The sequence below is a fragment of the Oncorhynchus clarkii genome, chromosome 20, assembly GCF_045791955.1.
Source record: "Oncorhynchus clarkii lewisi isolate Uvic-CL-2024 chromosome 20, UVic_Ocla_1.0, whole genome shotgun sequence".
In the NCBI taxonomy this organism is placed as follows: domain Eukaryota; kingdom Metazoa; phylum Chordata; class Actinopteri; order Salmoniformes; family Salmonidae; genus Oncorhynchus; species Oncorhynchus clarkii.
In genome coordinates this window covers 56,620,981-56,648,934 of record NC_092166.1, presented here as the reverse complement: position 1 = coordinate 56,648,934, position 27,954 = coordinate 56,620,981, and the positions used below count along the sequence as shown (strand labels likewise).

General features: G+C 42.0%; 2 protein-coding genes across 9 annotated transcripts in view; both read left to right on the top strand.

Annotated features, from left to right (window-relative positions):
• The first annotated feature begins 10,634 nt into the window (after positions 1–10,634).
• Positions 10,635–13,737, top strand: LOC139375594 (gastrula zinc finger protein XlCGF26.1-like). The gene is made up of 5 exons (XM_071117381.1): positions 10,635–10,984; positions 11,265–11,442; positions 11,542–11,597; positions 11,759–11,861; positions 11,946–13,737. The coding sequence occupies exons 1-5, from the start codon at positions 10,793–10,795 to the stop codon at positions 12,992–12,994; spliced, it is 1,578 nt and encodes a 525-aa protein (XP_070973482.1). The 5' UTR covers positions 10,635–10,792; the 3' UTR covers positions 12,995–13,737.
• A 539-nt stretch (positions 13,738–14,276) lies between these two features.
• The window catches only part of LOC139376548 (serine-rich coiled-coil domain-containing protein 2-like), a 99,973-nt gene continuing 86,295 nt past the window's right edge, over positions 14,277–27,954 (top strand). For 5 of the 8 annotated variants that reach the window (XM_071119274.1, XM_071119267.1, XM_071119275.1 and 2 more), the window contains exon 1: positions 14,277–14,813. The gene's annotated coding sequence lies outside the window, so the exon portion shown is untranslated. Of the gene's footprint in view, positions 14,814–16,462; positions 16,570–27,954 lie in introns of those variants that run through there. The other 3 variants (XM_071119268.1, XM_071119273.1, XM_071119269.1) reach the window with 2 other exon arrangements.

Sequence of the window (27,954 nt, the reverse complement as noted above, 5' to 3'; positions counted from 1 at the left end):
ACTGACAACGGAGTGGAGAGCAGAAATCTCAACTAGCAAGCAAGTCGCAGCAATAAAGAACGAGAATGGGGGGAGAATTCGGGCAGGGGGGAGATTTTCGGCACAACACCTGTCAGCAACGGAGAATATCATCTACACACTGGGGATGCTAAACACCCTTTTGGCCACTCTTGCCAGGCTGGGCAGAGTTGTATTTATATTTTTTCTATAGGTAGGCCTAAATGTTTATAGGCAAAATAACCCAATCAAAACAGAAAGCTCCTTGAACATGGGAATATGCCAGACCTATTGGGACAAAATCAATTATGGCCTGTTGTATAGATAATAGAACGAAAATTAAGGAACGTTTAAGAGTTCCGATTTTTTGTTCATAAATACTTTCCTACAATGACCCACTTAAGTTATCTACCCACCTCATTCCTTTATTTTAGCATGTGCACGTAGTAAGTACACAATCATGCTTTTGGGATACTCGTCTTTTCGGATTCCACAATGATTGTTTAGTTGTGAACTCTACATCACCGCACTCCCTCTCTTGATATTGGTCCTCATCTTGTTAAGTCACCTTGATTTAGCACCTGTGTGTTTTATCAGTTACTTAATGAAAATATAAAGCGAACTCCATGACTAGCTAAAAACAAGGGGCTATAGCAGAACACGAGTAGACTACAAATGCATGCTGGGGCAGGCATGCCCTGAGCTCGTGAAGTGAGTGCTACTGGAGCGAAATTGGAGCCAGTGAGAAAGCCAATGCTCCAGCCTTTGGGAATCTCGCTCCACCCACCTGTCAAATTGGTCAGGCTCTGCTCCAGCTCCGCCCACATACTCTGATTGGAAGCAGCCCTCTCTGGTCAAGCCAGGGCAGTGCTACAAAGACAGTTTCCACTATCATCAATTTTGTCTTTCACTTGGATCCTTTTTTAAAAATTATTAGATTGTATAATGTAGAATAATTTGTCAACATAGGATGAGGTCAGTTCAGTTCACTCGCAGATATACCACACCCATTTTATAAGCAAGTTAAATAACAGTTGAATGGGATTTGTTATTTAATTACATTCATGCTAAAGTTATGGCATGTCTGATTTAGGCTCCTGAATAAGATAAGAGGATGATGACGCATGTCGAGCAGCATTGCAGTCTGGAAGTATTTTCCCTGTGGCATGGAGGTTAGAATTGAGACTAAGACATTATACAACAATAAGAGCACCCTCCCACTTCCGAATTTCTCATTTGAGAGTGACATTATTGTAATGATATAAAAGAAACGGGCATTTCTTGACATTAACAACTTTCAACAGAGATGTATATAGCAACACGAACTTGTAGGTTGCACAGCATGGGAATATGTTTGTTCCTCTCAGATGTAGAAGGAAATCCTGGAAAAGCTTGGAGAGGACAAGGACATTGTGAATGAATCCATTCTCCTCAACTGCACTGAACAGAACGAAGCACATTTCTTCTTTGATTATTATTATTTGACCCTGCTGGTCATCTATGAACATTTGAACATCTTGGCCATGTTCTGTTACAATCTCCACCTGGCACAGCCAGAAGAGGACTGGTCACCCCTCATAGCCTGGTTCCTCTCTAGGTTTCTTCCTAGGTTCCGGCCTTTCTAGGGAATTTTTACTAGCCACCGTGCTTCTACACCTGCATTGCTTGCTGTTTGGGGTTTTAGGCTGGATTTCTGTACAGCACTTTGTGACATCAAGAATGTAAGAATGGCTTTATAAATACATTTGATTAAATTTGATTGATGTTGGTAAGAGAACATCACTACATATTACAAATTACTTCATGGCATCACTGTTAGAACAGTAAATTCCCATTTGAAATAATAATCCATCTCATTCTCCAATTAAATTGTCCTCTGTGTCTCATGGGTCAGAGTTCAGGTTGACACTGTGTTGTTGTAGGGTCTATAGAGCAGGTTGATGTGGAGAGGCTGTGTGGAGGAACCTTCATAGACCTGAGGAAAGCCTTCTTCCTACTGAGAGGGCCTGAGGCACCCCTTGTAGCCAGAGTGGATATTTGAGTCAAGTCTCTCCAATCTAGTATTGTACTGTATCGTGTGTGTCTCTCTATGTGTTCGCTCCTTATACCTGGGTGTGTGTTTTGATCATCAGGGGCTTCTGCAGCTCCACTTGGCTGCCCGCCCATAGGAACCAGTCTGGCAGTCCATGTTCAATTAGCTATTCAGCAGATCTCATAACACGACGGGAAAACGTCACACTTCTGCGTTGTCTATTACATACAAATATACGTCCCAGCTGTAAACAGCATGAGCGATGTACCTTACTTATCCATAACTGTACTCGTTAAGACTATTATATTACTGTTAGCGTAAGCACTGGTATAGGTTCCTGAATGTGTTTCCCGCAACAGGTGAGCCCATGGAGGAGACACTCCGCAAGGAGATGAGGATGTGGGGTTGGAGTCTATCCCGTACTCAGGCTCTCAGCACTGGCCCTTCCCACAGAGCTCCTTCATGATGGCCTGTCACGCCGCCGCCAACCCAGAAAAGACACAGGTAAGTCAGTGGCTGCCTCTCTACGCTAACCTTCTCTGTGTTGAATACATTCATGTCGCTTGAGTGTGTGCAAGACATCTAGACAAAGCCTTATCCACAGGGCCGGACTAATGTAAATCTGGGGTTCTGGGCAATAATATTTTTTAGGCCTGTTTCTGGGCCGGTGGAGATAACATTTTAGAGTTCTAAAGATCATTTCCTGCAATTCTACACATTTTGCCATGGTTAATGCAGGTATATGCGACAGTATCTGAGTGACACAAACATAACAAAATCAGGTTGGTAACCCAGCTCTGCATATCCATGGTTGTAGATTTTGTGTCCAAGAACTGCTAGATCCCTATTTGTTTTAAATCATTTTTTGTTCATTTCATTTTTAAAGCGAATTTGAGATTCTACTTGTAATGAAAAGCGCTATATAAAATAAATATATTATTATTAAAATGTTCCTATGCCAATACACAGTGTATATTGAAACAGGATATTATTACATGTTGAAAACGGAACTAACGGTGGTTCAGCCTTCATGAAGTCCAAGAGGCTCTGAAGATCAAGGCACCACCTTGGAACAACAAAAGAGCCCACTGTGTTCTGGGTTCCACCAAGCTACGCCATAGCTAACAGGCTGAACCAGGAATGGACCGATCAACAACCTCTCAAATCAGAGCAAGATGGGTAGACGGCGGACAGCATCAAATCTGCAAATGTAACATACCAATGATTTTAAAAGATCAGGCAGCAATACTGTACTTTGTTAAGTGCTTGGTGACATACACAGATGGGATGATAGATTTTGATAAAACCAATTAACATTCCGGGGTCAATAACAGACACTGCGGGGACCAGTGAACAAGAAATACATCTCACTTGTGTAAAAATGTATGTGCGATAGGGACTTGCTTTAATTTTTGACCAGTATTTCAGTAATTAATTGAACGCCTTTAAAGGGCTAGAATAAAATGCTAAATTTTTCTTTCATATTCAAGATTGCCATATGTAAAACACATTTTTGCATACATTTCAAGAGATTCTGCAGTACTTTTGTATACTTTTTTGTCCTGATGCAACAGGACTACAACCCAAAAGACAGAAGTAAATCAACAACAGAATGGCTTGAACAGAAGAAAATATGCCTTCTGGAATGACCCAGTCAGTCCTGACCTCAACCCGGTTGAGATGCTGTGGCATGACCTCAAGAGAGCAGTTCACACCAGACATCCCAAGAATATTGAAACAGTTTTGTAAAGAGGAATGGTCCAAAATTCCTCCTGACCATTGTGCAGGTATGATCCGCCATTACAGAAAACGTTTGGTTGAGGTTATTGCTGCCAAAGGAGGGTCAACCTGTTGTTAAATCCAAGGGTTAACATACTTTTTTCAACCTGCACTGTGAATGTGTACACACGGTGTGTTCAAGACATGAACAAGACATGAACAATTATAATTGTGTGTTATTAGTTTAAGCAGACTGTGTTTGTCTAAATGTTATGACCAATTAATGCAGAAATCCAGGTAGTTTGAAAGGGTTCACATACTTTTTGTTCCCACTGTATGTGCACCCCGTGAATTGCATTGCTCTTTCTCTCTCGCTCTGCTGTGTGTGCATCTTACTAGCTGTCACTCAAATGGCGAGGGGCTGAAGCTCATTGGTTGAAACTCAAGTGGTTAATAGCTGGCCCACTTGGCGGAAAATGTTGCCGGACACAGCTTGTGGCTAATTGAGGTAAAACAGTAATTCTGCTCATAGATTATGCGAGAGGTTTAAAAAAATACTTACTATTCGTGAAAGTTCCGGAGCATGTTTTAATTGTTTCATCACTTGTAATTGTTTACTGACACCGGCCATATTCAAAGCGTGTTGAGCATTTGTAAATCTGCCTTTTTATGCTCTTTATCGACCAAGGAAAAACATTGACACCAAAATATTAGCAGCTTAATGGTGACAAATGCATTTGGTGAACACAAATATGTTCACATGTATCAGCTGTATGTCTGTGATAAGAGCATGAGATAAAACTAACTAAAAATACATTTAGAGTAGTAGATTAGTTCACACACCTTGCGTTGGTGAAAGCCTTGTGAGCCTGCAGCCCCTTGGAGCAGATGGCACTCTTGAGGATGGCTCTGATCTGTGTCTCATCCTCCAGGGTGGCACACAGCACGTTCTCCATGATCCTGTCCATGTCACCTTTGTGCTCCACATAGACCCGCATCAGATCATGCTTCTCATCCTCACAGTTCTTGTAGGACTTCTCAAAGTTCAGGATGTCTTGCTGTGTGATTTGCAAAGAGAAAGCAGCCTCCTATGACATAACTGTAATCATGTCCAGGCCTGAGACCTGAATGTATCAATCAATCAAAGACCTTTTTACAACAGCTGATGTCACAAAGTGCTGTACAGAAACCCAGCCTAAAACCCCAAACAGCAAGCAATGCAGGTGTAGAAGCACGGTGGCTAGGAAAAACTCCCTAGAAAGGCCAAAACCTAGGAAGAAATCTAGAGAGGAACCAGGCTATGAGGGGTGGCCAGTCCTCTTCTGGCTGTGACTGATAGAGATTGTAACAGAACATGGCCAAGATGTTCAAATGTTCATAGATGACCAGCAGGGTCAAATAATAATAATCACAGTGGTTGTAGAGGGTGCAACAGGTCAGCAACTCAGGAGTAAATGTCTGTTGGCTTTTCATAGCTGATCTTTCAGAGTATCTCTACCGCTCCTACTGTCTCTAGAGAGTTGAAAACAGCAGGTCCGGGACAGGTAGCACGTCCGGTGAACAGGTCAGGGTTCCATAACGTGTAGGTATGTACGGCAGGACCAAATCGGAAAGATAGGTAGGAGCAAGCCCATGTAATGCTTTGTAGGTTAGCAGTAAAAACTTGAAATCAGCCCTAGCCTTGACAGAAGCCAGTGTAGAGAGGCTAGCACTGGAGTAATATGATCCATTTTTTTTTGTTCTAGTCAAGATTCTAGCAGCCGTGTTTAGCACTAACTGAAGTTTATTTAGTGCTTCATCCGGGTAGCCGAAAGTAGAGCATTGCAGTAGTCTAACATAGAAGTGACAAAAGCATGGATACATTTTTCTGCATAATTTTTGGACAGAACATTTCTGATTTTTGCAATGTTACGTAGATGGAAAAAAGCTGTCCTTGAAACAGTCTTGATATGTTCGTCAAAAGAGAGATCAGGGTCCAGAGTAACGCCGAGGTCCTTCACAGTTTTATTTGAGACGACTGTATAACCAACCAATTTTCAGATTCAACAGAATATCTCTTTGTTTCTTGGGACCTAGAACTAGCATCTCTGTTTTGTCCGAGTTTAAAAGTAGCAGATTTGCCGACATCCAGTTCCTTATGTCTGAAACACAGGCATCCAGGGAGGACAATATTTGGGCTTCACCATGTTTCTGTCACGACTTCCGCCGAAGTTGGTCCCTCTCCTTGTTCGGGTGGTGTTCGGCGGTCGATATCACCGACCTTCTAGCCATCGCTGATCCATTTTTCATTTTCCATTGGTTTTGTCTTGTCTTCCATCACACTTGGTTTCAATCCCATCAATGACATGTTGTGTATTTAACCCTCTGTTTCCCCTCATGTCTCAGTGATTGTTTGTTGTATGTTTTGTGCAAGTCATGTTCTGGTTTGCGACGGGTTTTGTCCCGTTTTATATTATTTTTGTATATATTGGTTTTCAGAGTTTATTTTAGCATTTATTAAACTACTCAGTTTATACCATGTTCACTCTCCTGTGCCTGACTACCTTGCCACCAGAACACACCCATTACAGTTTCATAAAAATGTACAGCTATGTGTCGTCCGCATAGCAGTGAAAGTCAACATTATGTTTCCGATGTTGACTTTTACTGCTAAAATATATAGTGAAAACAATAGTGGTCCTAAAACGGAGCCTTGAGGACAGTGTTAATTCATAGTAATTTTCATTTAAGGCTGCAGAATGTGAAAACTCTGTAAGGCGGGTGTAAAGACTTACCAGGCACTGGAAAAAAGCTGGTTAAGAAATCTTGACTTGAAGTCCTACCTTAAGAAACATTGTTCTCCAATAATCTTCCGTTACGATATTGGTCAGCTTTTGTCTTTGTCACTCAACACTGCGTACATCTTCCCTAGATCGTAAAATAGCAAGACACCAAACAGGACATAAACTGATCATAATCAGAGACCTGCTCCTCCTGATATACAGTATAAAACAAGGTTTGAAAGGTAAACAAACATTCACACTATTTTTTTTAGGTTGGCTTGCCAAACTGGAACTTGGCAGTGGCTTGCTCGTCACCTGGTGCTCATATCAGGGTGGACTTGTAGTGAGACTTTATAATTTATAATAATAACCTGTCGAACGTCTGCTTCTGATGCGTCCTTTGTGACACCAATTACATCATACGGGTTTGACGTCTTGTACAGCGCCTCACACTGATCCATTAAACCCATATCTGCTTCCCCTAGCATGTCAACAATGTGTGGGAAAGCTGTCTGCCACCTGAGCTGAAGGGAAAGCCCTGATGCTCAGATACTGCCAAAATGCTCAGTCTAAACGCAAATACGCCTAGCATGCGACACAGTTCTGGAAACATTTGGAACTTAACTTTCATATGTGAGAAATATTTTTTCAAATACAACCAATACACTTACTGTACGCAGTTTAGGAAAGTTACACCAGGCTATATTTTGAGAAACACCAGAAATGTGGAATGGAATGGTTCTATGGAAATGCTAGCGCAAGGTAAAAGGATGTGTTGTAGCCTAGGCGGTGCGTTAATCCATCCAGGTGCAACTTTGCTAAACTGCACACATTAAGTATATTTTGTATTTAAAAGAGTATTTCTGGCTTATATGAAAGTTAAGTTCGAAAGGGTTACAAAACCGTATTGCAAGTAAGGCATATTTGTGTTTCTCCTTCACCCAAAGCTAGACAGCTGATGTTCTGAAAGAGCTGCAAAATCTGGATACTTACAAATCAGCTGGGCTAGACAATCTGGATGCTCTCTTTCTAAAATGATCCACAGAAATTGTTGCAACCCCTATTACTAGCCTGTTCAACCTCTCTTTCGTATTGTCTGAGATCCCTAAAGATTGGGAAGCTGCTGCGGTCATCCCCCTCTTCAAAGGGAGAGACACTCTAGACCCAAACTGTTACAGACTTATATCCATCCTGCCCTGCCTTTCTAAAGTCTTCGAAAGCCAAGATAACAAACAGATCACCGACCATTTCGAATCCCACCATACCTTGTTGTCCGGTTTTCCTGCAGTCTCCATGGCGGTGCCACAGGGTTCAATTCTCGTGCCGACTCTTGTCTCTGTATATATCAATGATGTTGCTCTTGCTGCGGGCGATTCCCTGATTCACCTCTACGCAGACGACACCATTCTGTGTACTTCTGGCCCTTCCTTGGACACTGTGCTATCTAACCTCCAAATGAGCTTCAATGCCATACAACACTCCTTCCGTGGCCTCCAACTGCTCTTAAACGCTAGTAAAACCAAATGCATGCTTTTCAACCGTTCACTGCCTGCACCCGCACGCCCGACTAGCATCACCACCCTGGATGGTTCCGACCTAGAATATTTGGACATCTATAAGTACCTAGGTGTCTGGCTAGACTGTAAACTCTCCTTCCAGACCCATATCAAACATCTCCAATCTAAAATCAAATCTAGAGTCGGCTTTCTATTCCGCAACAAAGCCTCCTTCACTCACGCCGCCAAACTTACCCTAGTAACACTAACTATCCTACCAATCCTCGACTTCGGCGATGTCATCTACAAAATAACTTCCAATACTCTATTCAGCAAACTGGATGCAGTTTATCACTGTGCCATCCGTTTTGTTACTAAAGCACCTTATACCACCCACCACTGCGACCTGTATGCTGTAGTCGGCTGGTCCTCGCTACATATTCGTTGCCAGACCCACTGGCTCCATGTCATCTACAAGTCCATGCTAGGTAAAGCTCCGCCTTATCTCAGTTCACTGGTCACGATGGCAACACCCACCCGTAGCACGCGCTCCAGCAGGTGTATCTCACTGATCATCCCTAAAGCCAACACCTCATTTGGCCGCCTTTCCTTCCAGTTCTCTGCTGCCTGTGATTGGAACGAATTGCAAAAATCGGTGAAGTTGGAGACTTTTATCTCCCTCACCAACTTTAAACATCTGCTATCTAGCCCACCCAATTTACATACCTCATCCCCATACTGTTTCTATTTATTTACTTTTCTGCTCTTTTGCACACCAGTATATCTTCCTGCACATGACCATCTGATCAGTTATCACTCCAGTGTTAATCTGCTAAATTGTAATTATTCGCCTACCTCCTCATGCCTAGTTTTCTCTTTTTTTCTACTGTGTTATTGACTTGTTTATTGTTTACTCCATGTGTAACTCTGTGTTGTTGTCTGTTCACACTGCTATGCTTTATCTTGGCCAGGTCGCAGTTGTAAATGAGAACGTGTTCTCAACTAGCCTACCTGGTTAAATAAAGGTGAAATAAAAAATAAAAAAGCTTCAATGCCACACACCACTCCTTCTGTGGCCTCCAACTGCTCTTAAATGCTAGTAACACTAAATGCATGCTCTTCAACCTATTGCTGCCCGCACCTGCCCGCCCGCCTAGCATCACTACTCTGAACAGTTCTGACTGAGAATATGTGAACAACTACAAATATCTAGGTGTCTGGTTAGACTGTAAACTCTCCTTCCAGATTCACATTAAGCATCTCCAATCCAAAATTAAATCTAGCCGGCTTCCAATTTCGCAAGAAAGCCTCCTTCACTCATGCTGCCAAACATACCCTCGTAAAACTGACTATTTTACCGATCCTTGACTTCGGCGATGTCTTTTACAAAATAGCCTCCCACACTCTACTCAGCTAATTGGATGCAGTCTATAACAGTGCCATCTGTTTGGTCACCAAAGCCACATATACTACCCACAAACTGCGACCTGTATGGTCTCGTTGGCTGGCCCTCACTACATATTCGTCACCAAACCCACTGGCTCCAGGTCATCTATAAGTCTTTGCTAGGTAAAGCCCCGCCTTATCTCAGCTCGCAGGTTACCATAGCAACACCCACTCATAGCACACACACCAGCAGGTATATCTCACTGGTCATCCCCAAAGCCAACACCTTCTTTGGCCGCCTTTCCTTCCAGTTCTCTGCTGCCAATGACTGGAAGGAATTGCAAAAATACTGAAGCTGGAGACTTATATCTCCCTCACTAACTTTAACCATCAGCTGTCATAACAGCTTACCGATCACTGTACCTGTACACAGCCCTTCTGTAAATAGCACACCCAACTACCTCATCCCCATACTGTTATTTATTTTGTTGCTACTTTGCACCCCAGTATCTCTCCCTGCACATCATCATCTGTACATCTATCACTCCAGTGTTAATGCTAAATTATAATTATTTTGCCACTATGGCCTATTTTATTGCCTTACCTCTCTAACCTTACTACATCTGCACACACTGTACATATATTTTAATATTGTGTTATTGACTGTATGTTTGTTTATCCCATGTGTAACTCTGTGTTGTTGTTTTTGTCGCACTGCTTTGCTTTATCTTGGCCAGGTCGCAGATGTAAATGTGAACTTGTTCTCACCTGGCCTCCCTGGTTAAATAAAGGTGAAATAAAATGTAAAACAAATCCATAAAAATAACATGTTCAACTACTTAAGACATTGGCTTGAATCTAGGTTGTGCATTTAGATTTTGAGAAAACCAACATCTAATGAAGAATCTTTCAGTTCTCTCATTGACTTCTCAAACCCCAAACCCTGGCCTGTCTGTTAGTCTGTTTTGCAAGCGTTCCCGGAAGTCTTGCGATGTTGCGATTTTGGGTTTAGAAACTCTGTGGCCTGATCATCAAATATTCTCAATATTTGGCGAACCTACGCCGCAGGTTAGAAGACTGAGGTTGGGGTTAGCGAAAATGCTCACCTAACCTACGAAAATCCCTTCGTTATCGAAGTGGCGTGAAGAGTTTTCCCCATAAAGATAAAGTAATTGTCTCTTTAATAAACCCACTTCATTTCCTAACCGGAACTACGATTTGGGAGTTTCACGTAATACTTCCGACTGGGCACAGACACTATTTACGTTGCGATCGTGTGAAGAAGTCTGTGTAGTCCTAATTCATCAAAAGTATTGATGTAGCTATTAGCTCAATCTTTCATCAATGCAAATCTGAAAGCGTTGTCAATTAGCTACAGTCGTGATAAATACCAACAAACAATGTCAAATTTCATCGCGCTGCAGACCCAGCTGGCCTCCGTCATGGATACACTTGTTCACGCGGCGGTGGCCGAACTGGGTAAACTTATAGAAGACAGCTCTGTCTTCGTGTTCAGCCTGGAACGGACCCAGGGACATTGCGAGGATGACACATTATCTGCGAAACTACAGACTGAGAGTCAGAATAAGATGGTAAGTCACCATGAGTGCGAGAGAGGAAAGGCCCTGCCTAGCAGCTGGTTAGGATACTGAACCGAGGTCGCTATTAACTTTAGCGTTTTGCCCATATCACATTCACAGATCAGCTGACCTGTTGGCCCTACCATTGTTTATAAACAGATACAGGTGACGGATACCATACATGAATAGAAGAGCCACTCTCTCAATATTCATTTTTTTGTTGTTGAAATAAGCATTGTTCTTCTCTTTAAAAAAAATAAATGTATTAATTATTTATTTTTTTCATTTACAGACACACTTCGCAACACTCATGGAGGTACTGGGCAGTGAGGCATTGGGTAAAATAATAAAAATTATGGATGATACTAAGTTTTTGCTGGACTTTGAATCCAAGACCTTCAAAGAACATGGAGGGAAAAAAGCTAAACCACAAGCAAGCATCTTGAATATTCTATCAGTTGGAGGAATGGGTAAGTAGCATAGATGTTTATATTGCTTTATCTGTTGCACTACAAGCTACAAGAATTACCTAATTATCTTTCTAATGCCTCCTTTCTTTGGTGTTGCAGAGGAACATTCTTATGGTGGAACTTGTAAAACTGTGGCGCAAACTGTTTCAATGCAGGTAAGCACTTTGCAGATTGCTTCAAGAGTCATTGTTTCTGCAAACACTTTTGCTGGTTTCAATAGGCAAAATGTGAAATGTTTGTAGTCTGTGCCATTTCAATAACATGATCCAATTATGTTCCTAAAGTTCACACCTAATCAATCTGTTTGTGCCGGTAGTCTGCAGATGTGGAGGAAGTGGACACCCCAGAATCTCCCCTCGTCTTGGATGTCTCTGTCAAAGACGAGTATGGACAAATACACCTGGGGGCCATTGCAGAGAGTAAGTATAAAGCCAGTATTAGGACGGCCTATATCAAATTATCTCCTGCCACCTAAAATTAGATGTTTTATATATGTCTTACAGGAGCTGCTGATGATGCTTTTGCAGCAAACTCTTCCTCAGAGAACCAATATTGTATGATTAGCGATGACCCACCAGTGAACCCCACAGACATCCTATTGGAGTCTTTGTTTGCCCAAAAGAAGCTGTTTATTTGCACAGAGTGCGGGAAAAGTTTCTCCACACAGAGTAACCTCAAATCCCATCAGCGACTTCACACAGGCGAGAAACCGTTTGTGTGCATGTTCTGCAACAAAGCCTTTGCCCACAAACAGAGTTGTAATGATCACATCCGCACCCACACTGGTGAGAAGCCTTTTATATGTGGCGTCTGTGGGAAATGTTTCGGCAAGCAGGCACACCTCAAGACCCATTCGATAATACACACTGGAGAAAAGCCTTACAGCTGCGGCGTGTGTGGCAAGAGCTTCAACCTGGCTCAAAATCTGTCTAGACACCAGCAAATTCACACGGGAGAGAAAATCTTCACTTGTTTGCTGTGTGGGAAAGGCTTCACACGCGCTGTAACACTGAAGACACATCAACTCATTCACACTGGACAAAAGCCCTTCCAGTGCAATCAGTGTGACAAGAGTTTCCGTCATTCTGTCAATCTGAAGAACCACCAGCGTATTCATACAGGCGTCAGGCCATTTAGTTGTGACTTGTGTGGCAAGACATTCCGTCAATCAGTGAATCTGAAAATACACAAGCGCATCCACACTGGAGAGAGGCCATTCGGCTGCACAGAATGCGGCAAGACCTTCAGTCAGCAGAGTAGTCTTATCTCTCACGGACGCACCCACTCTAGCGAGAAGCCTTTCGAGTGTAGCTTCTGTGAGAAAAGATTTAACAACACCAACAGTCTGAAGTTGCACCAGAGAATCCATACAGGAGAGAAGCCGTACAGCTGTGAAATCTGTGGGAAGACTTTCAGTCAGGGCAGTCATCTCCGAACTCACAAGAAGCATGTCCACGCAGGAGGGAAACAGTACATCTGTGATAAATGTGGGAAGAGGTATTCAGACAAACGGAATCTTAAGATGCACAAATGTGTTTATGCCTCAATCTAACATTGTGATGGGCAAACGGTTTCAATCTTTGACAGGCTTTTGTTGTCCTTTGCTTTGCTGTTTTTATGCCTGTTGGTTGAATCACCAGATGTCTCTGGTGAAAGAGCCTTGAAGCCTGGCAGGCGAATCTAGGGAATCCCCTTTCAACTTGATTTTAGCCTGAGCAAAAATGTATAGTTTATTATGGAATCGGACTTGCTGTCAGGGGCAAGGTATTTTAGTTTTTGTTCCCATTTAAGAAATTATGAAAAGGAAAAAGCAGAAACAATATATTTAAGTTAAATAATGTTTTCATGTTAGTGTGTACTGTATATAATAATGGCATTTTTGTAAATATGTAAGACATTTTATTTAGCATAACTAAAAGTATAGTTAACATTTTGCAGCCTGATATGTATTAATATCATTTGTAAAAAGCCAATAAAACTGAAACTGGTGTTTGCATACAAAAACATCTGTAGATTGTCTTGTTCTAACAGAATTGCTTGGCTGGCTAGTCTGTACTTCCAAAACATCAGGTCCATTTGTATTGATTGCTTACCACATGTACTTGTTTCTTAAGGTTTGTTTCCCACAGACTTGAGTTAAAAATTTACACATTTTCTATTTTATAGCATTTATTTTTATATACTTTATGTAAAAGAGACAAATCAACACATGGCTGTATTTAGTGGGATGGAACAAATTGGTTCAAACAAATCACAGTAATTTACGGGAATGTAATCATTAAAGACGTGCAATGATGCAATTTTGGCCATTTCTTCTGTGTGAACTTTGTTATGGATTCAAATGGAAACCTTGCTACCATGTTGCTTTAGTGCCCAATTCACTGCTAAACTCAATTGAAAGGTTGACATTTGCTGTTGCAGCACTTTGAGGCTTATTTTAATGATTAATTTGACTGATTTTTGTTTGCCTCATTGTTTATTTTGTCTAATTTATTTTGCTACTTATTTAAGGACGTGAGAACTCTATCTAGTGTTGCTGTTGCAAAACTGGTAACTTGATCTGTTCAATCTATACGTTCAAAGAAAGCCTTTAAAAAAAAAAAAAGATTATATTGCCACCTGGTGGTCTGGCAGAATTTTATTCAATGACATTTGATAAATGGTAAGTAAATTATTTCACTGTGAATCATCAGTATCACAGAAATTCTAGCAAGAAAAGTGTGCTGTTTCTCAGGTTGGCATAAAATTCAAATGTTGGGGTTAAGGGGAGGGTATGTTTATATTTCTGACGTCGGGGTCAGCTGTGCTTGAAGCGGTGAGCGTGTGGATGATTCAGAGATTCGAGTGAGCGACCGAGTGCACAGTCTTGACAGCGCCGAGCTTAGCAACACTGAACGCCACAAGGAGCCCTTCAGCTAGCTAGCTACTAAACAAGCGGAAACAAACGTTTTTCCATACAATATTTATTTGACAAGACATGGAAAAGAACACCAGGAGGGAGGCGACGAGAAAATCTGGATGAATTGGTGGACCATACGCCTGGCTGAAGAAAAAAAAAACGCCTGCTTCAGAGAAAGCACTCTAACGTTAGTTAGCTAATGTGGATTTGACTTTCTCAGTCATATATAATATGGTCGTAAGTTTTCATATTTAATGGATGGGCTTCGTTCAGCAAGCAGTGTAAGGCTATTTAACTGAACATTAATAATTTAGCGAGCTAGCCAGACTACTGCCTTGAACTTGCTAGTTAGCTAACTTACTAGCCAGCGTTAGCAATTGGACCAGCACTTCATATTCAATCATCCTGCCTCTTCACTTTTCAATTCATGAATTTGCTGTAGCGCAAGCTGATGCGTCGTCTGTTTCAATAGGTAAGTACGAGTTTGAGTCACCTGTGTGTGTCCGTTTTTCAGTGGAAGTCCTGTCTTGTCATGACATTAACTATCCATTCTCAGGCCTGATCCAGCAGCTAAGTCACAGCAATGCCTAATTTACAGTACTCTGAGTCATTAGCCAGCAGATTCAGACCCTCACCGTTACGCTTGTTTACACGTAGCCCAATAATGGTCTAACGTTGTTCCGAAAGCCAAAACGGTCAATCTGAACTTGAATCGATTTTCAATTGCGGTACGGTTCTAGAAACAAATCCCTCTACTTTAATATCAAAAAATTGTTTCACAACTGCAAATGTTTAATTAACCGTTCCAGCCAGGAGTATATTTCAGTGACTACACTTTGTGGCGTCCATCTTCCATTTACACATAGGTGTAAAGCGACGCAGATGGCTAATTAGCAAAGAGAAGGGTGCAACTGCAGCCCGTAATTTGGGGTGTTTCTGCATCTATACTTCTATTGGTCCTTTTTTAAAAGCTGACTCCAGTACTGTAGATGGCGGTAATGCACTATAACGTTCGATGACAACTGCCGATAAACCCCACAGGAGGAAGAAGCGGGGCCGACAACGGTAGCTAGCTATAGCTAGTACACACCGGTAGAGTGTCCTTCGCCCCCTCATGTTGGGCACTGTTTTTCCACTGTTCTGTTAATGACGGCGAGGGCAAGTGTTCGGTAGGCGGGCGCGAAGGACACTGTGTGCTAGCTTAGCCAGCTAACGTAAACTCACCCCATTCCGTACAAATGTGCGCAACCGCAACATTCAAACGAGGCTACAAAGAAAACTAATGGAACTGTAGCACTGTGTTAACGTCAAAATCGGGGGTGTGAATTAGGTTTCTATACAAGCGTTGATCGACATGGTAATGGCTCTATAGTATTGGAGAAAAGTTTAAATAAACGGACCCTCAGTTACATCTTGACGTGTCATGTCTTAACGTACAGCACGCATAAAGCAACTATTTCTGTCTTACAATCTCTATCCACCAGGTGTAGCACTTCTATCATCCTTTAAAAACAAGAAATGGACATTGACGGGGTAAGGGGGGATACCTAGTCATTTTTGTCGTCATCATTGTATGCGATCATCATTCTCAAAGCCGCTGTTTACTTCTAAGTTCACTTTAGCACCGCCCTAAAAACCCGATTCAAATTCGACACGAACCTTCAAAAAGGTATGTAATGACACTGTTGCTTCCGCCTGCTGTGTACCGAAGTAGCTAGCGGTGCCCCTGCCTGTCAGGCATATTTTTCTCCGGTACACAGCAGGCGGGAAGGCAGAGGTGACACCATGTGATAGCTAGCTATCACACAGTGTAGCTTCATCCCGCTGTACTGTCGGCGCTGTTTTTTTCCTGCAGTTTTGGTTACGAAGGTGAAGGCAAGTGTTCGGCAGGCTGGAACACTGTCTACCGGTGGGAAAACTCATAACTTTTTTATTTCCCTTTTGGCATGTACTGTATAAAAGTGTCGCACAAGCATGAACATTTTCTCAGGGGGTGGGGTGTTCATGAACGAACCAATTGGATACTCGAGGAGGGGTGTTCATGAAGGAACCAATGGGATGCTCGAGGGGGGGGGGCGTTCCTGCAGATGCAGGAATACCCACTTGCAAGAATGCTCCAAATTGCAGGCTGCAGTTGCACACTATTTCTGACTGTCTTCAGTCTGTTTTCCGTGAACAAGTGCTGTAACATGGAAATATGGCCGGGTGGGAACACTAACTCTGTAAAGGTGTGTATCAATTTAACCATATTTGTTTTTTGAAAATTATTTCTTGCTGATATGAAAGAGAAGGTCCTTATGCTTCCAAAAGGGGGGGATACGTACCGCAAGTGATGCGGCGTGTTAATGTTCAGACCGAGCGTTGGGGGTGCTTAACAAAATACCCTGTACAGAAGATGCCTTCATCCAATGACACTTATGTGTCATGTAATGGAACTGAGAGTCATTATCAAGGGCTAGTTTATACTGAGCTGCACTGGGGTTGGAACGTCATCATGGTTAAGACCCTACGGAGCCAGCATGAGATATGGGTCGGAAAACGTATCTCAATCCAGGGATGAGAAATTGCGTTGTACACCGAATTCTCCCATTTATACCAACTGTTACACAGAATAGATAGAACGATTGCTAAAAAAAACTAGCAGCATTTCAATCTTCTTGATTAATCAGTTTGGATATACATTACCAGTCAAAAGTTAGGACACACACTCATTCAAGGGTTTTTCTTTATTTAGATTATTTTCTATATTGTAGAATAATAGTGAAGACATCAAAACTATGAAATAACATATGGAATCATGTTGTAACCAAAAAAAGTGTTTCATATGAGATTCTTCAAAGTAGCCACCTTTTGCCTTGATGAAAGCTTTGCACACTCTTGGCATTCTCTCAACCAGCTTCATGAGGAATGCTTTTCCAACAGTCTTGAAGGAGTTCCCACATATGCTGAGCACTTGTTGGCTGCTTTTCCTTCACTCTGCTGTCATCTCAATTGGGTTGAGGTCGGGGGATTGTGGAGGCCAGGTCGTCTGATGCAACACTCAATCACGCTCCTTCTTGGTTAAATAGCAATTATACAGACTGGAGGTGTGTTGGGTCATTGTCCTGTTGGAAAAACAAATGATAGTCCCACTAAGCGTAAACCAGATGGGATGGTGTATCGCTGCAGAATGCTGTGCTGGTTAAGTGTGCCTTGAATTCGAAAACAAATCACTGACAGTGTCACCAGCAAAGCACCATCACGCCATTTCCATGCTTCACGGTGGGAACCACGCATGCAGAGATCATCCGTTCACCTACTCTGCATCTCACAAAGACACGGCGGTGGGAACCAAAAATCTCTCAAATTTTGACTCATCAGACCAAAGTACAGATTTCCACTGGTCTAATGTCCATTGCTTGTCGTTCTTGGCTCAAGCAAGTGTCTTCTTCTTATTGGTGTCTTTTAGTAGTGGTTTCTTTGCAGTAATTCGACCATAAAGGCCTGATTCACACAGTCTCCTCTGAAAAGTTGATGTTGAGATATCTGTTACTTGAACTCTGAAGCATTTATTTGGGCTGCAATCTGAGGTGCAGTTAACTCTAATGAACTTATCCTCTGCAGCAGAGGTAACTCTGGGGCTTCCTTTCCTGTGGCGGACCTCATGAGAGCCAGTTTCATAGCGCTTGATGGTTTTGCGACTGCACTTGAAGAAACTTTCAAAGTCATTTAAATTTTCCAGATTGGCTGACCTTCATGTCTTTTAAAGTAATGGTGGACTGTTGTTTCTCTTTGCTTATTTAAGCTGTTCTTGCTATAGTATGGACTTGGTATTTTACCAAATAGGGCCATCTTCTGTTTAACACCCCTACCATGTCACAACACAAATGACTTGCAAAAACGCATTAAGAAGAAAATAAATTCCACAAATTAACTTAACAAGGCACACCTGTTAATTAAAATGCATTCCAGGTAACTACCTCAAGAAGCTGGTTGAAAGAAGGCAAAGCTGTTATCAAGGCAAAGGGTGGCTACTTTGAAGAATCTCATATTAAACACTTTTTTTGGATACTACATGATTCCATATGTTATTTCATAGTTTCAGTCTTTACTATTATTCTACAATGTAAAAAATTGTTAAAATAAAGAAAAACCCTTGAGTGAGTCCAAACTTTTGACTTGTTCTGTCGGTCGAATTTGGAGTACAGTGGCACATCCCATCCAAACCTGTTGGATCTCTGGGGGCGCTATTTCATTTTTGGATAAAAAACGTTCCCGTTTTAAGCGCGATATTTTGTCACGAAAAGATGCTCGACTATGCATATTCTTGACCGTTTTGGAAAGAAAACACTCTGAAGTTTCAGAATCTGCAAAGATTTTGTCTGTAAGTGCCCCAGAACTCATTCTACAGGCGAAACCAAGATGATGCATCACCCAGGAATTAGCAGAATTTCTGAAGCTCTGTTTTCCATTGTCTCCTTATATGGCTGTGATTGCGCAAGGAATGAGCCTACACTTTCTGTCGTTCGCCCAAGGTCTTAGCAGCATTGTGACGTATTTGTAGGCATATCATTGGAAGATTGACCATAAGAGACTACATTTTCCAAGTGTCCGCCTGGTGTCCTGCGTCGAATTCGGTGCGCAATTGCCAGCTGCTTCCACTTTACCATTTGATTCAGGGGAGAAAGCATGTGTCCAAGAACGATGTATCAATGAAGAGATATGTGAAAAACACCTTGATGATTGATTCTAAACAGCGTTTGCCATGTTTTCAGTCGATATTATGGAGTTAATTTGGAAAAAAGTTCGCGTTTTGAGGACTGAATTTTCGGTTTTTTTTTGGTAGCCAAATGTGATGTATAAAACGGAGCTATTTCTAATACACAAAGAATCTTTTTGGAAAAACTGAGCATCTGCTATCCAACTGAGAGTATCCTCATTGAAAACATCCAAAGTTCTTCAAAGGTAAATGATTTTATTTGAAGGCTTTTATGTTTTTGTTGAAATGTTGCGTGCTGGATGCTAACGCTAATGCTAACGCTAAATCCTTTGTTTGCTAGCTACTGTTACACAAATTATTGTTTTCCTATGGTTGAGAAGCATATTTTGAAAATCTGAGATGACAGTTTTGTTTACAAAAGGCTAAGCTTGCGAGATGGCATATTTATTTCATTTCATTTGCGATTTTCATGAATAGTTAACGTTGCGTTATGGTAATGAGCTTGAGTCTGTATTCCTGATACCGGATCCGGTATGGGGAGTTCCAAGAGGTTGTGGTACATGTTTCGTGTTATCTTAATCTAACCATGACTGCGTTCCGACCCCATTGAAACTCAGGGTAAACAAGTGTAACGGTAGGGTCGGAATCTGCTGGCTACTGTAAGCGTGTAATAACATGTAACAATCAGCATCAGGCACAAATGGCCCCTTGCTGGCCATGCATGTGCTAATGAGAGCGCTGAGCTAGCCTGCAACGTCACTTCCTGGAGTAGCTCAAACTGTGCATGTTACATCTCCATGAAACGACATCTTAACCCACTTAATTTGGCGTCAATGCGTTATTGAATCTTGGCATAGGAAGGAATGGTGTCATGTGATGGCTTTGTCCATTCATCTATACAGTCATTGGCTTAAAGGCTCCAGCCACATTGGCCCAGAGGTAAAGAATCCATTGTTTTACCTCTGCACATTCCTCTCTAAACCAGCATGCCATGCATACTTCAATTGGAAGTGAGTCTAACTGCAACTTGTAAAACACTGACTGATGGTAGTGTGATTGTTGTGGCCTTGTCATTGTAAAATCCCCGACAGTCTCTGACCGGTTGGATTTAATTGTCTGTGTGGTGGTCATAAGAGGACAGCCACACTGCACACTGTGTCAAGGTCTATGCAGCGAAACACAATGTTGGATTTCATGTATGGATTTGGCTCCATAATGGTTAAAAAGACATGAATCAACCCAGAGGTACATTCTCACTCTCATGATAAATTCAACCATTACAGAGGGAGATGGAAGGACTTGCATGGCGTTATGGAGGTCAGTGAGCCCCAGTGGAGCCACGTTGCCTGGGGGTAATGCGAGTCTCCCGGTAGACTTGCATGCCAGAGCACAGAATACAGACGAGGGATATCTGCATGCACTGACGCAGAGAACCATTAGCCCTCAAGCCTGTCCTAGTTAGGCTACTGTATCCTAAGTTGTTAGTGGATATTTGTCAGTCAAGTTTAGGTATGTTGACTCATTGGTGTTCTCTTGATGTTAGGTTATTACAATGTTTGTCAGTGTTTCTGACATGTATGCGTGTCATTTGTTTGTGCATGATTTACAGTCGCCCTTTACAGTCGGCTATACCACCATCCTAGCTGTTAAATAGTTTAGCCATGGTGTTTTCTTTCCTCTGAGGTTGAGGTGTATCTATGTTGGGATATCTGGGTTGTGTTGAGAAGGGTGTAACATGTTAAGAATGGTGAAACTCTCCGAACGCTGTCGACTTAAAATGTGTAGGCTAATTAGGGCTGTCCCTGACAAAAAAACCAATCCATTGGTGTAAATTTTCAACTTTTTTTTCTTCATGTATAGACACGCTATGTTTGAATAAAATGAACTGTATGTAGGCCTTTGAGCATGTCTGATGCTTTTTATTAAGCACTGTGATTTATAAATGAAGTAAAAAGAGGGAGCCAGATCAATATTGCCTAACCAGAAGAAAAAAATCTGTTCCCTCCTCCCGTTGCCTGCTGGCCTTCGCAGATTCTGCCGTTAAGCTCCTGAAGTTGCCGGGAATAGACCACACCAGCGGTCGGCAACCTTCTCCATTTGGAGTGACAGTTATCATTCCATTTCGACTGATCTGCAAGCCAGTTATGATTTTCATATGCACATTTTCATGGAAGTTTCATTTAATTTATAATATCTCAGTCAATCTCATGTGGTTAATCAAAATTATATCTAAAAGTAACTACTATTGTCATTGCCAACTATGTAAAAATAGCCTACATACATAAAGCCAACAAATTAAAACATTGCAGCCTGCAGGTAGAAAATGTCCTGATTTAAAAAAAATATATATATAGATATCTACAGTTGAAGTTGGAAGTTTACATACACTGAGGTTGGAGTCAATAAAGCTAATTTTTCAACCACTCCACAAATTTCTTGTTAACAAACTATAGTTTTGGCAAGTCGGTTCGGACATCTACTGTGAGCATTACACAAGTCATTTTTCCAACAATTGTTTACAGACAGATTATTTAACTTAAAATTCACTATCACAATTCCAGTGGGTCAGAAGTTTACATACACTAAGTTGACTGTGCCTTTAAACAGCTTAGAAAATTCCAGAAAATGATGTCATGGCTTTAGAAGCATCTGATTAGGCTAATTGACATAATTTGAGTCAATTGGAGGTGTACCTGTGGATGTATTTCAAGGCCTACCTTCAAACTCAGTGCCTCTTTGCTTGACATCATGGGAAAATCAAAAGAAATCAAGACCTCAGAAAAAAAATGATAGACCTCCACAAGTCTGGTTCATCCAATTTCCAAATGCCTGAAGGTACCACGTTCATCTGTACAAACAATAGTACGCAAGTACAAACACCATGGGACCACGCAGCCGTCATACCGCTCAGGAAGGAGACGTGTTCTGTCTCTTAGAGATGAATGTACTTTGTTGCAAAAAGTGCAAATCAATCCCAGAACAACAGCAAAGGACCTTGTGAAGATGCTGGTGGAACAGGTACAAAAGTATCTATATCCACAGTAAAACAAGTCCTATATTGACATAACCTGAAAGGCCGCTCAGCAAGGAAGAAGCCACTGCTCCAAAACAGCCATAAAAAAGCCAGACTATGGTTTGAAACTGCACATGGGGACAAAGATTGTACTTTTTGGAGAAATGTTTCATCAGACCAGAGGACAAAAATAGAACTGTTTGGTCATAATGACCATCGTTGTCTTTGAAAGAAACGGGGAGACTTGCAAGCCGAGGAACACCATTCCAACTGTGAAGCACGGGGGTGGCAGCAACATTTTGTGGGGCTGCTTTGCTACAGGAGGGACTGGTGCACTTTCCAAAATAGATGGCATCATGAGGCTGGAAAATTATGTGGATATATTGAAGCAACATCGCAAGACATCAGTCAGGAAGTTAAAGCTTTGTTTCAAATGGGTTTTCCAAATGGACAATGACCCCAAGCATACTTCCAAAGTTGTGGCAAAATGGCTTAAGGACAACAAAGGCAAGGTATTGGAGTGGCCATCACAAAGCCCTGACCTCAATCCTATAGAAAATTTGTGCGAGCAAGGAGGCCTACAAACCTGACTCAGTTACACTAGCTCTTTCAGGAGGAATGGGCCAAAATTCACGCAATTTATTGTGGGATGCTTGTGGATGGCTACCCGAAACATTTGACCCAAGTTAAACAATTTAAAGGCAATGCTATCAAATACTAATTGAGTGTATGTAAACTTCTGACCCACTGGGAATGTGGTGAAAGAAATAAAAGCTGAAATAAATCATTCTCTCTTCTATTATTCTGACATTTCACATTCTTAAAATAGTGGTGATCCTAATTGACCTAAGACAGGGATATTTTTTTTTATTTTTTTTTTTTATGAGTTTTACCCCTTTTTCTCCCCAATTTTCGTAGTATCCAATTGTTGTAGTAGCTACTATCTTGTCTCATCGCTACAACTCCCGTACGGGCTCGGGAGAGACGAAGGTTGAAAGTCATGCGTCCTCCGATACACAACCAACCAAGCCGCTGCTTCTTTAACACAGCGCACATCCAACCCGGAAGCCAGCCGCACCAATGCGCCGGAGGAAACACCGTGCACCTGGCCACCTTGGCTAGCGTACACTGCGCCCAGCCCGCCACAAGAGTCGCTGGTGCGCGATGAGACAAGGACACCCCTACCGACCAAGCCCTCCCTAACCCGGGCGACGCTAGGCCAATTTTGCGTCGCCCCACGGACCTCCCGGTCGCGGCCGGTTACGACAGAGCCTGGGCGCGAACCCAGGACTCTGATGGCACAGCTGGCGCTGCAGTAAAGACAGGGAATTTTTACGAGAATTAAATGTCAGGAATTGTGAAAAACTGAGTTTAAATGTATTTGGCGAAGGTGTATGTTCCGACTTCAACTGTATGTGTGTGTGTGTATATATATATATATATATCTTAGAAATCACATTGGCTACGCATAGCCTGTCTTCAAGGAACTTGAAACATCGTATTAACTTGGTCTGTCCTGAAGCTGGTGCTAGCTAATTTGCAACATTCTATAAAATATTCTGGACCCTCTGTTTCCTGTGCCAGTGAACTCTGGACAGACAGACACAGCTGTAGGCTGTTTCCACCGGATCAGAGCATGACATTCCCCCCAAGTTATTGAGGAACTATTGTAATTGTCAATGTATTGAGTTGAGTTCATTTTATTTTTTACAGGGACAGTGCACATTAATCAACGTTTCAGTAAAAGTGTCGGTTTTAGCCAGCCGGCTAATTTTCAACCGCAGTCCCTGGGCAGGTTATTAAAAACAATTACAATATAGACAATAGCAACATAGGACAAGCAAGACATAGCATACAGACATAGCAACATAGAACAAAAAGCAGCAAGACAATTAATAAAAGCAACAAAGTGTTTCCACACCTCACAAGCTACAGATAACATGGAAAGCGGCAACACACAGCTAGGGACCATGTTCACAAATCTGATTGACCTTTAGCCATGTCTTCAAGCATTTTGTGAAAGTGTGGTATGTGGTGCAGTTATGTGTGTCTGGTGGCAGTGTATTCCAGACATGGGAAGCTCTCACAAGATAAAACGGATTTACTAAATGTGCTTTTCCTTAAGGTACAGTCACCTCTCATGGTAGACCTTGTGGATCTGCTGCCATATGTTTGGGTTTTCTGTTTAACAAAAATACTGAGTGGAGGGGGAGCCAGGCCATTTAGACATGCGTCTTATATGTATGTGAAAACCGACTGTTTAAAACATGTAGTTTTAGAAGCTATAGTGATGTTGAGTTAAGACAATCAGAAATGGTAACAGATCTCCAAATGGAAACATTTTCTAGGCCTACAGTACATTTCGTGCAGGCCTGGTAGCCTAGGCCTACTTCTATGCGTAATGAGGTGCGTGTCGTTACTCAAGCTTGACAGGAGCACAAGACGATGAATAAATTGACAAATGTAATACTCACAAGTGTAGCCTAGGTTGTGCGCCCTGCAAACAACGTGTCCACTCCTACAATTTCAACGGTAAAACTATAATAATATATTGATTAAATTAACAGATTTAACAGATGCTAATGCATTAGGGCTAGAGCTCACATGAATGCTTGCTTATTCTCCAGGACAAAGAAGAATGTCTGTTGAACATGATATATAGGCTGTTTCAATGTGAAAATTCTATAGTGTTGCACCCTCTTGCATAAGCTCCTGAACTCTGCGCTCTCTGGTGTCTCTCTTAATCACTCAGAGGAAGGGATTAAAGCTCCCCCAGTGCTCATTAACAAGATTAACAATTAGCCAGTGCTGATTCTGCTTTAACATGTCCCACCAGAGTTGAGAGAGTTGACACGAGCCTGATGAACAACTGGACATCCACTGTATATCTTGCCCAGAATCGTTGAAGCTGGATTAGTACATGAGCTTAAATGCTCTCAGCTCTTCTCCAGCAGCTCTACTTGGAGAGCAGGTTAGGCTAATCCTCTTGAAAAATAGCATTCAAATTTGTCCTCTGGTTTTGTTTGTGATTTGGTTAAAGAATGCAGCATGAGGTCCTGGAGCAGGGAAAGAAGAACACAAAGGGCAGGCCTTCCCTCCCTGCCCCCTGGCCTGGCACTCCCCATTCTGTCTCTTCTCTCCTCCAGGCTCTTCCCTGTGGACCAGCCTAGCCTATCTGATATCCATAGATAATTAATGGCCCGGGCGTCTGTTCTTGCTGGGGTTTGGCAGTCTCTGTGTGCTGCCAACTCTGCATGGCCTCCTGTAGCTAGGGAGGGCTGTCTCTCTGAGAAACATAGCCTGGCATATTACCTACCCAGCTGTGATCAGAGGATATTGAGGAAATACATCTTAAAATAAATGCCCCCTCAGCAGTTTGGCCAGTGACTTGTTTGCTATTATTTTTTTAAAGCTGCCATATGTAACTTTTTGGGCACCGTACCAAATTCACAGAAATGTGTTATAGGTCTGTCATTCTCATTGAATGCAAATCTGTGAAGCGGTAGATCTGTTCTATGCAGTATTTCTATGCTCTCCTTAAGTTTCATCTTTTGAGGATTTTACTTTCAGTTTTGTACACCAGCTGAAAATACAATATTTTTGGTTATGGAAAATATATTACTCAGCGGTTTAGATGATACAATGATTCTCTACTCTAGATTGTTTTGTCACAAACTGAAATTAGGCAAACTATTAGAATTTTTGCAACCAGGAAATGTAACCTTAGTCTTATTCTAAAATGGATTAAAAGCAAAAACAGGTTTTTAGTTAATTTTTTTAGCAAACATTTCTATCGCATTTACATACGTTTTCAGACCCTTTACTCATTACCTTGTTGAAGAACCTTTGGCAGCGATTACAGTACAGCCTCAAGTCTTCTTGGGTATGATGCTACAAGCTTGGCACACCTGCGTTTGGGGAATTTCTCCCATTCTTCTCTGCAGATCCTCTCAAGCACTGCCAGGTTGGATGGGCTGCGTCGCTGCACAGATATTCTCAGGTCTCTCCAGAGATGCTGGATCTGGTTCAAGTCCGGGCTCTGGCTGGGCTACTCAAGGACATTCAGAGACATGTCCTGAAGCCGCTCCTGCCTTGTCTTGGCTGTGTGCTTAGGGTCGTTGTCCTGTTGGAAGGTGAAACTTCACCCCAGTCTAAAGTCCTGAGCACTCAGGAGCAGGTTATCAAGGATATCTCTGTACTTTGCACCGTTCATCTTTGTCTTATCCTGATTCCTGACTAGTCTCCCAGTCCCTGCAACTGAAAAACATCCCCACAGCATGATGCTGCCACAACCATGCTTCACAGTAGGGATGATGCCAGGTTTCCTCCAGATGTGACGCTTGGCATTCAGGCCAAAGAGTTCAATCTTGGTTTCATCAGACCAGAGAGTCTTGTTTTTCATGGTTTAAGAGTCCTTTAGGTGTCTTTTGGCAAGCTCCAAGCGGAGTCATGTGCCTTTTACTAGGGAGTGGCTACCATAAAGGCCTAATTGGTGGAGCGCTGTAGAGATGGTTGTTCTTCTAGAAGGTTCTCAATCTTTTTGTAAATCTTTTTGTAAATCTTTTGTAAACCTTTAGTTAACTCCCATCTCCACAGAGCGACTGTGGAGCTCTGTCAGAGAGGCCATCGGGTTCTTGGTCAACTCCCTGACCAAGGCCCTTCTCCCCCGATTGCTCAGTTTGGCCGGGAGGCCACTGCGTTCTTGGACTTTCAATGCTGTATAATGTTTTTGGTACCCTTCCCCATATCTGTGCCTCAACACAATCCGTTCTCAGCTCTACGGACAATTCCTTCAACCTTGTGGCTTGGTTTTTGCTCTAACATACACTTTCAACTGTTAGACCTTATATAGACAAGTGTGTCCCTCTTTCAAATCATGTCCAATCAATTGAACTTACAACAGGTGGAATCCAACCAAGTTGGAGAAACATCTCAAGGATCTAACAGGATGCACCTGAGCTCCATTTTTAGTCACATAGCGAAGGGTCTGAATACTTAAGTAAATAAGTAATAATATGTAATAATATGTAAATAAGTAATAATATGTTTTTTTTAATACATTTGCCCAACTTTCTAAAAACCTGGTTTAGTTTTGTCATTATGGGGAATTCTGTGTAGATTGAGGAAAAAAATAATTGTATCAATTTTAGAATAAGGCTGTAACGTAACAATGTGGAAAAAGTCAAGGAATCTGAATACTTTCCACTGTTAAGACATTTAGGGCAATGTTATCATCAGTAGCCTGGGGCATGGGAAGAGTATGTATTGCGTTGTTTTTCACAACACTCACAGATCAGGGTCCATTCATGACTTTGTTGCACCTGTGTGTTTATCTGAGGTGTGAACCTCATAAGTTGAGTCACAATCTGATAAAATAGGAGGGATAATGGGAATGCTCACACGCATATTATGAGACACCTTGTTCTATCATTATTTAGTAGAGATGAAGTCATCTTTTAAGCTGGTGTTTTTATGTTAAGGGTTCATGAACCTGTACCTGAGCTCTCTCAAACTCTTTTGACTGTGTCTTTTTAGTTGTTCTCTGTCTGTTGTCCCAGCTGGTGCTCTAGAGCCTTGTGTATTGTGTGAACACTGGATGAGTGCATTGTCATGCGTTTGTTTACGGCACGGGCAGCTGAACCGCTATTGAGTGAGGGCATGGGTTTTGTGGGTAGTGTCTACTAGTTAGTATGGTGCTGTGAAAGAGTACGGAAGATGGTGGAAGCTAAGTGTGAGTTGGGGCTGGGATGATGCTAGTAGTGATATTCCATGGTAACTCGTTGTCCTTGGCTTAACCCTGGTTGGGCCCTGGCAGGGTTTTTAATGGACCAAAAAGGGGCTTAGGTGGTTGGCGGGGCATTTCAGCAGCAGCTATCTTGGCCCTGTAGAGATGTTTTAGCA